The following is a 14,473-nucleotide window of genomic DNA, read 5'->3' as shown; positions in this document are numbered from 1 at the left end:
AGAATTTTAAACCAACGAATATAATCTTAGTGCCAAATATTTTTTTGTTTGTAACATGGTAATCCCAAACAATATCATATCGCTGCTAACATACAGCACTTTTACATTAAGATAGATAATATTCATTATGATGTTATTATAATTTTCTAATGTGTTATTAAAACTCATGTTAGTCCATGTGTCACACGAAGATTAAGAAATGGATTAATTTTTTATTATTATTATTATATGTGTCATGATCCAAATTTGAGCCTTGACCAACCTATAAGCTAAGTCAATATAACTTGTAGCAAGCCTGAAAATTTTCTGTGGAAAAAAAAAAAGGTTTTTCCAACGTTTTTTCACATCTCCTTTATATAAAGAGAATATTATGTATATATATGCATATTTGATAGATGTTGCATGATGGGATATTATTCTACAATTTTTGTAAATTAAAAGCTTAGTTAATGATAAATACAATAGTGTCATATAATCCACATAGCCCAACCCACCTAGTGAGATAAGACTTGTTGTTGTATATTATTATATTGATGCAATAAACATTTAAAATAATATTTTTAATAATTATGAATAATTATAATTTTTTCCACATGCTCCCCTCCCTGAAAATTTTCCCCCTGGATCCATCCCTGTTTAAGAGGTTAACTTCGTTACACACACTTCTGGCGTGATTGAAGCATATATGCCATTATGCTTAATTCAAGGAGTTAGTGTATGAGTCTGGCGTTAAGCACGTGTCAGTTAATTTATCAGCCATGTGTCTAGTAATTGAAAGTTATGTGTGGCCTTAGTTCATGAATAGGTAGTCCTGGTTTAAAATATCTTGAATTATAAATATGTAATTGGAATTCTTTCGAAAAATTACTAGCAAAGATTATTCTCCATTTTCTTTTGCCTTACCTGACATCTGATCAGATATCCAACAAAGAGCCAGCACTGATCTTGAAGCATAGTGCAAAGAAAAATGCAAGAATGAATTGAATGAATATTTGTGCCCCAGAGCATGACATTACCTGCTTTTCTTTTAGCAGCCCCGTTATCCAGCCAAGCAGCAGACTTGAGCACCTCTCGAAATACAAAAGCAAATGCAATTTCTGCATGATAAAACAGAACCTTCAATAATTAAGAAAGAGAACACACACACCGCCCAAAGTCTCGCTAATATACAGACCAAAGGAAGACTATACTCTCTATGCCTCACCAAAAAAATAATAGACAAATAAATAAAGGCAGACCACCAAAGGCAACAAATTTCTACAAGCAGATATTTCTCAACATGTAACAAGAAAATTGCATTAACAGGTGAAATAGAGAAACAAAGAACAAGATCTTAAATCCAAAGGCTAATAAATATTTTTTTCAGGAAATAATTTATAATTAAAGGAAACTAAAACATTGAATATACTAAAAGCAGTGGGCCAGCATGCAAAAACAAAAAATAGCCAAAAATAGAAGTTACAAACACTGAGAATATTGGAAGACTAATAGGTTAAAAAAATGGAAATATCAATCCAATGGAAGGAATTCTTGGTACCATGCTGAGGAGGAGCAGCGAATGATATGATATCTCCATGACAGACTTTGACAGCAGTACTATTCTTTTTAAGCCTCTCCCAGTTGAGATAAGTTCCATTTGTGCTGAACAAGGCTTTGCAAGAATCAAAATATAAGAAGAAAGAAAAACATGTTCTTCCTTTTGGTTACAAAGGGGAGGGGAGGCAGGATATTAAAACCACCTCGTATCTTTCAACCAAATTGATGTCATGCTCTCCATTTTTTCATTAGTGCCTTCTGTTCTGTATATAAGCAATGTTTAGCACTAACAGCAGTCGAATCAATCTGAAAACGCACGTCCTCTACCAAACGCCCAATACAGTGCTCATTGGCAGTTAATAATATATTATACCCTGCTTACAGACTTTCATTTAAAATCGCAAGAATAGATAAAATGACAAAAAGAAATAGTAAATATTGAGCAATAAAAACTAAGCATAAAACTATAGGCTAAACGGACAGAAGCACGAACTCAAAACGCCAGGGTTAAGACCCTAAAAACACTTTGTTCGTGAAGCTCAGAGACATTTTGTCTCACAATATAGCACAGTTGAATCAAGATGTTAATGACATTCAAAGCTTGTACAACTTTTAAACATTTACGGAAATACTTCAAATATGACAACCTCCTAATGGGTTCAGTGAGTTTTACTTCCACCTATTCATCTTTTCAAGGAAAAGCTTATGGAGGGAAATGGAGGAAAAATTTTAATGAATTTAATTTTAAAAAAATGGACTAATGGGGTTATATAATTTTTAGAGATAATGAAAGGAAAAGACTAAGGAAAATCAATTAACAATTTTCAATTCCAATTCTCAATTATTTTATATCGAATCTCCCCTCCCTCGAAGCAAACAGACCAAATGAGAAATCTACTTCTCACTTGCATTTACTGTATATGTAAGCTCTTGAGAAGACCCACAAAGACGAACCTTCTTTCTTTCTTCAAAAATCACTTGACCATTCTGATTGACACGAGAGTAAAAAAAAAAAAAAAACGAATGGCCAACTTCACAATTACAAAACACAATATAATCTCCATTATGGCAGGCTAATATGATCATGAAAACTTTACTGCAACCTTCCACAAGTCCAACGAAAATACAGAACCTTTTAGAACAGCCAAATTAAAAATTAAAATATGTTGAATAAAGAATAAACGATTAACCAGAATGAGAAGCTGGTGCGAGTAAGAGTAATGGGGTCGTACAACCTGTTGCCTTTTACGAGCATTGTTAGAAATAGCAGTAAGGACGCCCCAAACGCCAGGATCGAAGTTCTGTAGAGACTGGGAAGCGATATTGGAGGCAACAGAAACGATGAAATCTCTGGGGCTGGATGGCTTCGGCGGAGAAGTGTCAGTAGGGTTTGGATTACCAGGTGACGGCGCCGTTGGAGGGTGGCAGGAGCCAGTCTCAGCGACTTTGACGCCGCGTGTTGGAACTGGTGCAGGGGTTACCGAGCTCTGGTCCTCTACCGTCATTGTAGAGAGAGAGAGAGAGAGTTGGCGGGGATTTTGAAACCCTAAGCACCAGATTTGGGGCGAACTGAAGTAGTCAATGTCAGCCTCTAGCTTCTCTCGTAAGCCTGGCAGTTTTCTGGGCAATTATAAAATTACAATCATAATTTAAGATTTGAAATTTAATTTTATAATTGTATTTAATTTGACAAATTTTACACTTCTTACAATTTTAAAAAAATCCCTAATATTTTTAATGTGCTTCTTATTATAAAATCTTATAAAAAAATTGTTAATTTTTTATTGATATTGATAGATGTGGAAATATGGGGCCAACCAGGTCTATATGGGTTGGCTCATATAGATTAAATTGAGTTCAATCTATTTTTATATAAGTTAAAAAAAATTAACCCAATCCAACTCTCCTAGGATTGTGAGTTAAATGAGTCCAACTTACCACTCATTTATTTATTTTTAAATTTATTTTTATGATTTTTAAAAATATATATACTTAAATTATAAGTTTCAATTTGATATTTTTTATGATTCATTCTAAATATATCAAAATATTAATTTATAATATTTGTTCAAATATATAAATTAATACAGTTAAATAAGTCATGTCTAATATGATTTATATTTATAAAATTTTCTCTCCTTTTTTCTTTTTTTAATTTTTTAAAAATAATATGAATTAAATGATCTAATCCTAACCCATCAGGATTAACCTATATGATTTACAGGTTATATGGCCTGAGTTAGAAAAATTTATTTTTATTTGGATCAATTTTTTTCAAACCTAACTCAACTCTTGTGACCAATTATTAGAGTCAACTCATATAATCCGACCTATATTCTCGACTTTAAATACTGATGATTGCTTGATAGTTTATCATGTTATCTTAAAATTTTTATTAATGATAACAGAAGTGTTATATTAAAAATACTGATGATAAAATGAAGTAATTTTCTTGGGCTATAGAGATATTATAATTATAATTTATATATCATGTGTTTATAAATTTTATATTTTAAAAAAAAATCAAATAAATATGGATTTGTAGGCTCCATCCTAAGACTTGATTAGAGTTGGCTCTCTAAAAGTATAAATAATGTTTATGGGCCTCAAGTCATATAAGATATTTGGGCTTGCCAACTAAATTTTGTGGAGAAATGCTTTCAACCAGAACATACTTGTTATATCTTAACAAAAAAAAAAACATGAAAATACTTATAAACAATTAAAATAATTCAAAAGCACCAATGGTAGTGATTTTAAAATGTAAGCTTTGTTTGGATAGGGAAAGGTAAAAAAGAAAGAAAACTGGGGAAGAAAACAAGAGAAAAACTTTTCTCCCGTATGAGAAGGAAAGAAAAAAAAAAGGGAAGAAGGAATGGAGAGAGAAAAACAATAGGCAAGACCACTGAATTTCCCTTTCAAAACTTTGTTCTCCATTTTTTATTTTTTAATTTTTATAAATAATATGATTTAAAAAGTCAATCCCAAACTACTAAAGTCAGTCGATTTGGTTCACGAGCTATCAAATTCAATCCGAAAAAAGTTCATTTTTATCTTTGTATAGATTATTTGGACCAATTTATACTTGTAACTATGGGATTGTTTAAAATTATTTTTATTTTATTATTTTAGAACTGGTATTTTGTAAAATATATTTTGAGAACAAAAAATAATAAAATAAGTATTTTTTTATTTTTTTCTTGTTCTCTAGAATAATAATTACAGACATTTAAAAGTTGTTTCCATTTTTCTATTCTCCAGAACAATAGTTTATTTTTTTTATTCTCCAAAACACTTTTTTTAAAAACACATTATTAAATAAATTTTTTTATTTTCTTGTTTTAAAAAATAAAAAATTATTCTCATAACAGGTTTTTTAAATAGGCCCGCTGTTTTCTTTACTTTCCATTTTTTTATCTTTTTTGTTTTTTTTTCCCCTCCCAACTTTTTCCTACATCAAAGGGCAGCATTAATGACGAGCTGGATGTTCAGGGGACAAAATATAAACGAAGCTCTTGGAACCATTTTAAGGGACCCATATTAGCTTGTGCCTCCAATAAGCGAGAACGTTGGGAGCCCACTCTTAGGTCCCTCAAGCCCAAGTAATTCCAGTGTAAATTAAATATTGATTGATGATACAGTCTAAGTACTTAGACATCATTCTAGAATTTAATTTTTTTTATTTTAAATTAATTATTTATATTTTATAAAAAATATGAAACATATTTTTTGAACACTTTAATAATGTAGAAGGCTCAAACTTTTTTTAAAAAAATATGTAAGCATTAAAATTTAAAAATAATAAGAAAATACATTTAAATATTAGTTTGAGGTATTTTATGGATTTAAATAAAAAATATGACAATATATTTTTTTTATAAAATATCTATTATTATATATATTATAAGTATAAAATGGTCTAAAATTTTAAAAATTAATTAATATTTAATATATTTTTAAAATGTAATATTTTTTATTCAAGTATTCATGCCTATTTGAGCTACCAACATTAAAAAACATTACTTTATTAAGCTTAATTTTATAATTTTTAGACTTTTTGAGATAATTCATTGAGATTGATCAAATTATTGGCTCTAACATTGATAAATTGAATTAAATTTAATATTGTTAAGGCTTGGTTGAAAATAACTCTTTCAGTAAGATTTTTTTTCACCAGTAAACTTTTGACCTTATGCAAAATGGTTATTTTTCCCAAATTTTTTTATTGCCCAATATTTAACTTTTGAATTTAATATAAAATAATATATTTAATTGCATTATTCACAGCATTTAAATAATGTAACTTTTTAACGGCTTCATACAATCTTTCTTTCTCAATATTTCAATTTCTTTTATAGTTTCAGTGTTGCAATTTTATTCTTGTTCATTTAATATTTCCCTTATATTTTAATTAGATCAATCTGGTTTTTGTTCATTTAATATTTCTCCTTATGTTTTAACTATATTTCAATTTATAAAAAAAAGTACATCTTTTAAAAAAGATTATTATCCATTTAGTAAACTACATAAAGAAGATATCTGGTTTTGATGATTTTCCACATTGCAAATAATCTAAATATATATTTTTCATGATGAATGATAATATTCTTTGATTTGAAGGATTATATCATATCTCCTGAATATATTTATGTGTTTTTTTACTAAAATCTTGATTATGATAACCATATAAATAGCCCTTCTAACAGGTTAGTGAGCGTAATTAACCGATATGATTTTTGTAGATCAAAAATATGTTTCGTGGCTTGGTTTGCTTTGTAATATGACAATTATATTCATGCTCACAACATTTTTTTTTTTGGGGGAATAATACAAAGAAAACAAACCCTTAAAAAAAGGGGCAAACAAACTGAGGGACGGACACTCCATGTTCTGTTTGTTCAAATCCATCACGTTTTTACAAAGTAAAGGATGACCAGTGAAAATTAAGCCAAAAAAAAAAAGTGGAAGTGAATTTTCTTCTGTAAGTGAAAAGATCACAATATCAATTATATATAAAAAAAATTACATATAATCTCATATAAAAAAATTAAATATCGATAGATCTCATCTTCCTATAAATATTGAAATTGAAAGGATAATAAAACTTTTAATTTTTTAAGTTTGTCTCTATTATCAATTTAGATCCTCAAATTTAATTTTTATTAATTAAGAATTTAGTCCTTTAAATTTGTCTCAATTTCAGTTTGATCCATTAATTTTTTCTTGATTATTGATTTGATATTTATTATTTCAATAAAAATAAACATTGATAAAATCTGCTGAAACATATAATAGAATATTAATGACAACTACAATTTATATAAATTAACAAAAAAGAAGTGTGATTATTGGTTAGAGGAAAAAAAGCAAACTCAAAAATTTTAAAAGTAAAAGAACAAACACAACTATAATTAGATTGATAAAAAATAAACTAATTTGAGGACTAATTTTTTTATTTAACTACATATGCATGCTAACTAAAGGGGGTTAGGCCTAATAAAAGGGGCTAATTCCTCAAAGCACATCCAACTAAGGTTTTTCTTTTTGCCAAAAATAAACCAATTTATTATAAAAAAACAGTCACACTTGCTAATAGCCGATGCCTAAAAAAAAACACTTACAAAAACCTAAAATACAAACTAACACACAATAATCAAAGAAAAGGAAAAAAAATAGAACAGTCAAAACAATTCAACCAATATCAGTATGAGTAAAACAATTATTAAAAGGCTAATCAAAGAGATCAAAAGCCCTTCCTCTATCAAGAAACAATAAATAAGCCAAGAAAAATGGAAGCAACAGCACACACCAAGAGGATCTATCATCTTTTTAGCCTCAACTGCAAAGAAATCCATAGCCTTTTTGCAATCTCTTTGAATAAGAAAGAGACAACAATTCTTTATTAAGGAGAGTAAGCTTCTTATATCCTGGATAATACCTAAATATGTCCATTTACAACTTTGAAAATTCCTACATTCTACAACTCTAAACAAAATTTTACAATCACCCTTCCACACACACACAAACATTCCCAAATTAACAATTAAATCCAAAGCCCGTTTAAAAAGCTAGAGCCTCAACCATTAAAATAGAAGTACCAAAATAACTTTCTCACAAGTACCTTTTAAAAAATTCCCCATATCATCAAGACAAATCACACTAATACCTCCAATTTCATTCTTACTATTAAACCTCTACATTAATCTTCACTTCTCCTTTATAAGGTAGTTTCCAAGTCATTTGTTGCTTTACACTTCTATGAACACGTTCTCTACTGGCAATCAACTCCCAAGCTAGCATACTCATTCAAGGAATAATCCACCAGCATGTTAATTTCAACAGGGTCAACTCTTTTCCTCCTCCAAAATTAGCCTTGCAACGAAGGTTTAAATCTTCATAAGAAAGGTTGCTCATATTTAATGTCCGACCGTACTTCAAATAAGATTGCTTTCAATAGAAGAATATATGAGCAATCCCAAAAAAAAAAAGGCATTCAAAGTTATCAAAATACTTCATACATTAGATTAATTTGAAAGTAAATTTGTGTTTTAAAAACTCAAATGAATAGCATGATAATTTAGGAAAATATAAGAAAATAAATCAATTAAATTAAACTTGAAAGATCAAATCAATAAATAAGGTAAATTTGAGGGATTAAAAAAGTTTTATTTTCCCAAAATTGATATATAAATTTTGAAATTGACATATAGATGAACTGAAAGATTAATTTATTTTATTGAGACCTAATTATAATTTTTCCCATAAAAATAAGTAAGATCTCTACAAGTCTAATCAATAGAGATTTTTTTTTTTGAAATAATGACAGTTAGGTACCATAATATTAAATTAATAATAGTCTCCAACAAGTTTTTTTTAAAAATAAGTTAAAATATTAATCTAGATGGTTACAAATTCTAAAGTTTCAATTTAAATACAAGAATTTATATTTGTAGTTGTTTGAGTTAATATTTATTACTTAATTTTTAAAATATTTTGTTGATAACCTAATATTATTAATTTAACATTTTGGGACCTAAATATCAATCTTCATTTTTCTTTTTCTTTTTTTTTGTGAAAAAAATATTTTCTTTTAAATCAATGCTCACATTGAGGAGAGGCTGCCAACCTCCCTTTATAGTTCCTCATTGTCATGAAAAACAATAAAACTAATTTTTATTATGAATTTATTTAAGAGACAATTTTTCTCATAAAACATCATTTTTCACTCTATTTTTTTTCATTGCATTTTATTTTAGAATCCATGCAAATTATCAGTTTTTTGTTGGACAAAAACTACCAGTTTGATTGTATAATTTTTAGTCATAAGCTTTTTTTTTTTTTTGCCACCTTCTAGTCATAAGTTGAAAAAAAAAATTGAAAGATAATTGATTTGAACATGCTTGTCAACTAGATCTCATAACCAACTGAAAATAGCAAAAACAACTGGACTAGGGCATAAATGCTACGGGTAAAATTCATTTTTTGGTGCTTAAATTTTGACTACATACAAATCAGTTCTTATAATTTATTTAATTAAAAATTATAAAAACTAAATTATATTCTTTCCGTTTAAAAATGTAAGGCATTTTTAACCAAATCTTACCTCCAATAAAATAGTTATTGACTTTTCAACTAATTTTATCTTTCTATATTTATCTCTATTAAACACCTAACAGTAAATATAAAGTCATTATTAATAAAAATATTTTTAAAAAGAAAATAATGATTATACCTTAAAAGATTAAAAAATTTTTATTTTTGAACACCTAACTACTTAAAAAATATCTTATATTTTTAAATAGAAAAAGTATTAAAAAAATTTGTTAAAAAAGACATCATTAGATATTTATTTGCTTAAAATGACTTGAAAAAATTTCTCAGATGAGGTCTTTCAGTGTCATCAATTGGAAGATGAAAATGACAAGATTTGACCCACCAAATACTCTCCCTCTACCTTTTCTCCCACTCCTCTGCAATTTTTGACAGTGACATTGACATTGTTCTGGGTAACAACTATTGATTCTTAAGGTGGTGACAAGTGGTTGTGAGTCTCACAGTGATGGCGGTAGTAATGATAGCGGCAAGTGTCAAGGTCTTGGTTTGAAGACAATGCAAGAGAAAGTGAGTAAAGAAGGACAATCTTCTTTCTTGATTTGAACCTAGGGCTCATATATTGTCTCTCTCGTGCTTTTCAAGTTCATCTCTCATCCCTCCTCCTTCCCCAATAACATTTAGGATTTTTACTATCGAGTGTTGATCCCGGAATGATTCTTGTCTTTTATTCCCAAGATCATGTCTTTTTAAAAATCTTCTTATCATTAAAGATGAATCCAATTAGTGAATCTCACAACAATCTTCTTCATCGTTTCTATGAAAGTCTTATCGTTGAGTTGAATTTTGCTTAACTTCCCTTTACATTTCCATTAATTATTTCACTGGTCTTTCAAACACTATCAGAAAAATATCCTTTGATATTTTCATAAAAAATAAAAAAAATGTTCAGAATATATATTTGTAACATTGTGAAACCATAACAATAGTATAATATTCAAATCCAAAGTTCAAAACTATGTTTGAATATATATTTTAGATATTTTAAAAATGCAATTTAGTTTCTATTTATTTGAATAACTATTTTAAATATTTTCAAAATTTACACTTAATGTCATATTTTAGGACCATATGCCGATATCTTCAACTACATGTAACTCTTCTTTCATAATATGCGACCACCCTTAAAAAATTTTATTTTTATTTCATTTATTCAAATATGTGTTTGTGATATTTAAATATACAGAAAAAAATTATATTTTATTGAAGATCAATCACATGTAGTGAAAAAAACATCATATATGCATCAAAGGTATTCATTAAGAATTTTAATAAAAAATATTTAAACATGTAAAAGTAATATTTAAATATATAAAAAATTATATTTTATTAAAAATTAATTTCATATTGTAAAAGAAATATGGGATATGCATCCAAATGAATCAAAAAGAGATTTTAAGAACGAATATTCGAAAACATATACTCATATAGTGTGTGTGTATAATATAGATTTTTTAATTTGAATGAAACAAATAATTTAAAAATTTAGGAAAATGACAATAACATTCTTCTAAATTATATAAATAATAATTTGATTACTTAAAATGTCATAATACAAATAAAATCCTGAAGATTTATTTGTCAATAATAAGAAAGATCATTTTATCTTTATTAATAAATTATAATCTCATAATTAATTTTTATAATTCTTTAAAAAAAGTTATAATTTTTTAAATAAAATTATAAATAAATTTTATTATTTTAAAAATTTATTTTTAACAATAAAAATTATATTTAATAAATTATAATTTTTTATTTAATTCTTACGATTCACAAAACAAAAATTATTATTTTTTAAATAAAAGTTGTAATTAGAATTTATTTTTTAATAACAAAAGTTACATTTTTATAAATTATAATTTTTAATAATTTACAAAATAAAAGTTATAATTCTTTAAATAAAAATTATGATTAAATTTTATTAATTTTAATAAGAGTAAAATAATCTTTCCCTTGAAAAAAAATTATTGATAAATAAATTTTTAAAAATTTCATTTATATTATGACATTTTAAAAAATAAAAATATCATTTACGTAATTTCAAAAAAAAATTTATTATATTTTTTGATTTTTTTTAATTTTCCCAAAAAATGATGATTCGAATTGGAAGGCGCAACTGAAACCGTTCGCCGCACAAAAGCATATCTGAGACGGTTCTGGAAGAGACGTTAGCAACGGCTCGCCAATTTGAAACACGTAGGACCCACTTGGATTGCTCCACGAGGGCTCACTCAAGCTCCCTCACACATTTTCGAAATCACAAAATGGTAAAATATATTTTTTAAGCATTAAAAATTATCAAACTTCCAACAACATCTCACCGACATGTTTTTTAAAATGAAAACAATAAAGGTATGGCAATTCACATTGTATTACATTCACAATAATTCACATCCATAAATTATTAATTTAAAAATTAAATTAAAAAATTATGATAAAGGACCATTAAAATAAAATTAAAATTAAAACCAACTCAAAAGTCTTAAATTAAAAAGAAAAAATACCACACGAGGTCTCAGTCAAATTACAATTCAGGATAAGACAACGGAGGATATCACGACGACAAAAACGGCGAAGACAGCAGAAGCCTCCATGTGAGCACCAGCATTCTTTTCCGAAGTGCCACGGTCCGCTTCCGACGACGGAGATTCAGCTGGAGATTCAGCCGGAGTATCTCCCACAGGAGCCGGTGGTGAAGCAGCAGCCGGAGCAGGCGACTTGGCTTTCGGTGCTAATGCCGGGGCTGGAGTTGGAGAGGTCACTGGTTCCGGCGCAGGTGCCGGCGACGGCGATTTACCAAATAACTCGGTCGGAAGAAGCACGCTATCGACAGTGAAAATAGCAAGAGGAGTGGAGTCCAGTACCGTACTGGCGACTCTGGAGGGGCCAACCCCGGTATGTAGAGTAACCGCATCGCCTGCGGCGGTCGCCGAGAACTCATACTTCCCGGCGCCGTTTGTCGCCAATGTGCTAATTGGATCTTTGCTGGTCTTCAAAGCCCCCACGGGAAGGTACTTCGACGCGGCGTGATACAATAAGAGCGAGACCACCTCAGCACTGGTGAGCTTGTTCAGATCAGGAACCCCACGAGCCTTGAAAGCCTCATCGGACGGCGCAAATATAGTCAAACCCTTTTCAACGGCGGATTCGTAAGTCTTAATCACGCCGCTAGAAACAAGCAACGAGGCGAACGTCTTGCCTCCGGCCTTCTCAATTAACGCCGTTATGTTAACATCAGCAGACGGAGGTGGAGCCGTCAATATCCCCGGCGCAATAATCGGCGCGCTGATCTCAAGCACGGATATATTGTACGGTATTTGCTTAACTGACTTGGTGTAAGACGAGTCGAGCTTGGATCCGGGAGCCGCCGAGCCGAAGCCGACTTTTCCGCCTTTAAGGTCAGTGATATTGACAAAGCCTAAATTTCCAGGGGCATTTCCGGTGGTCTGGTACAGCGTGGTGGTGAGAGTAGTGCCATTAGAGATCTTGTGAAGCTTCTGACCGTCGTAGTAGTCCAAGAGGACATGGAGGCTAAGGGCTTTCTTCATAACGGAAAGGGGATGGCCGGACGCGAGTGAAGAGAACGCGCCGTTATTCAGTACCAGAACAGTGATTGTTTGGCGGCTGTTTATCTCGTCGGCGAGCTTCGTTTGGGACAGGAAGCTGTTGAATTGGCTGTATTCTGGGAAGCCGGCGAGAATGTCGGTGATATTGTGACCGGAGACAACGGCGGCTACAGTGAGAGTGATGAGAGAGAGAAAAAGGAACGAAGCCCGAAACGAAGCCATGGATGAAAAACGGAAAAGCAAGAAGAAGATGCTGGAAAGCTGCGAGTAGTGGAGTGTGAAGAGTGCGAAGTGGTGGATTTGACAGTTAAAGATGAATGTTGGGTTAAGTTAACTTTTAACTATGGTTAGTTATGATTTAAGTGTAGGCGGCCACGTGGGACACACTAAGAGACAAGAATGATTTGGTCACAGCTGGAACTGAAAGGGGTGCATATAATTTGCCTCTTTGGCCCTTCGCGTAGTGGATGACATGAATGGACTTTAATTTTTATTTTTTTAAAAAAATAAAATTAATAAAAAAATTTTGGGAAGGTGAGCTATGGTTAGAAATAAGGGGATTAAAAGATAAGTTTCAAAGATTAAATTAATGTAAGTCATGGAAAATTTTTTAAAAAATTAAGTTAAATATTTTTGTTTATACAATTTGTTTGTGTTGAACAACAAACATAATTACAATAAAAACTTTAATTGTAATATGTTTTATCTACAATGAAAATCGCTAAATTTGCAAATGTATAATTTAATATTTTTAAATTATTTTTTATAAAATTTTATTTAGAGCTTAATTGTCATCAATTTGATGTTTGAAGACTTAATTATCATTTTTTCTTACAAATAAGGTGGTTTTCGTAAATGGGATTGTATAGGAAATGTTTGATTTGAAATGCCATTGGAGGTTTCTAAAGTTGACACGACGTTAATGGAGCAAAATCAATGTCCTTTCAGATTCATTTAAATATTAATTGCTATTAATTTTCAAATCTCATTAGAATAACTTCCCCCTATTGATAAATGATGACACCTTCTGCTCTTTATTTTAGAGTAAAAGTATTATTTGATATTTAATATAATATTTATAAAAAGTCATTTATTATTATTTTTTAATTTTATTCTTATCATAAGTTTAACTTTATAACTTATTGTATATTTTATGTTTTTATTTTTTTATTTTTAATAGGAGTATTAGAATTTTTTTATTTTAAGACATATTTAATGAATTAATAATTATTATTTTTTGATTATTTAAAAATAGTTAAAAATATTTTATAACAGAAAAGGTAAAAAGTATAAGATATTGATAAATAGTAATACTTTATAGCTCTAAAAATCAAATAATCTAAATATTTTATCATCTAGATATTGATTTGTCTATATTTTTAATTGTATTCTCATTAAATTAAATACTTTATATAGCTGCTTTAATAATAATTGAAATTTCAATTGAGCAATTTTTAAAAAATAATTAATAAATAAAATAAGTGTGTAATTGAAAAAATTATAAAAATATTTAATGTCTTATATTTAAAATTAAGCAATTTTTTTAAAAAATATCCTATATTTATATATGATGGAATAAATTAGAGGGAAAATATTATCTACAGGCCCTTGCAGTGTTTTAACTTTTAATATCAAAGAAAGATTCTAAAAATATGAAATATCAATGCAACCTGAGGGCCTATCTAAAAATAAAATTTTGGGAAAAAAGATTTAATTATCCTTGTAGTGTTTTACAAGTTTTACTCTAGTATAAACAACAA

General features: G+C 29.0%; 2 protein-coding genes across 2 annotated transcripts; both read right to left on the bottom strand.

Annotated features, from left to right (window-relative positions):
- Positions 1–903: 903 nt before the first annotated feature.
- LOC129299743 (uncharacterized) lies at positions 904–3,087 on the bottom strand (the record flags this gene model as incomplete). Its single annotated transcript, XM_054938210.1, has 4 exons — positions 2,772–3,087; positions 1,740–1,799; positions 1,538–1,641; positions 904–1,097 (listed from the first exon to the last, which is right to left on the bottom strand). Coding segments are annotated over exons 1-4 (378 nt in total), but the record flags the coding sequence as incomplete, so codon positions are not given.
- Positions 3,088–11,603: 8,516 nt separating this feature from the next.
- On the bottom strand, positions 11,604–12,998 carry LOC129299744 (fasciclin-like arabinogalactan protein 10). Its single transcript, XM_054938211.1, has one exon. It carries the CDS (start codon positions 12,933–12,935, stop codon positions 11,679–11,681), a length of 1,257 nt encoding a protein of 418 aa, XP_054794186.1. The 5' UTR covers positions 12,936–12,998; the 3' UTR covers positions 11,604–11,678.
- Positions 12,999–14,473: the final 1,475 nt, after the last annotated feature.

The sequence above is a fragment of the Prosopis cineraria genome, unplaced genomic scaffold (assembly GCF_029017545.1).
Source record: "Prosopis cineraria cultivar Desert tree isolate PC_DT_omini unplaced genomic scaffold, ASM2901754v1 PC1280, whole genome shotgun sequence".
In the NCBI taxonomy this organism is placed as follows: Eukaryota; Viridiplantae; Streptophyta; class Magnoliopsida; order Fabales; family Fabaceae; genus Prosopis; species Prosopis cineraria.
The sequence above is the reverse complement of the archived record's forward strand: the minus strand, read 5'-3'. Positions and strand labels throughout refer to the sequence as shown.

Bases quoted from the DNA above. Each gene is read 5' to 3' on its own strand.
- LOC129299744 (XM_054938211.1), bottom strand. From the start codon at position 12,935: ATGGCTTCGTTTCGGGCTTCGTTCCTTTTTCTCTCTCTCATCACTCTC.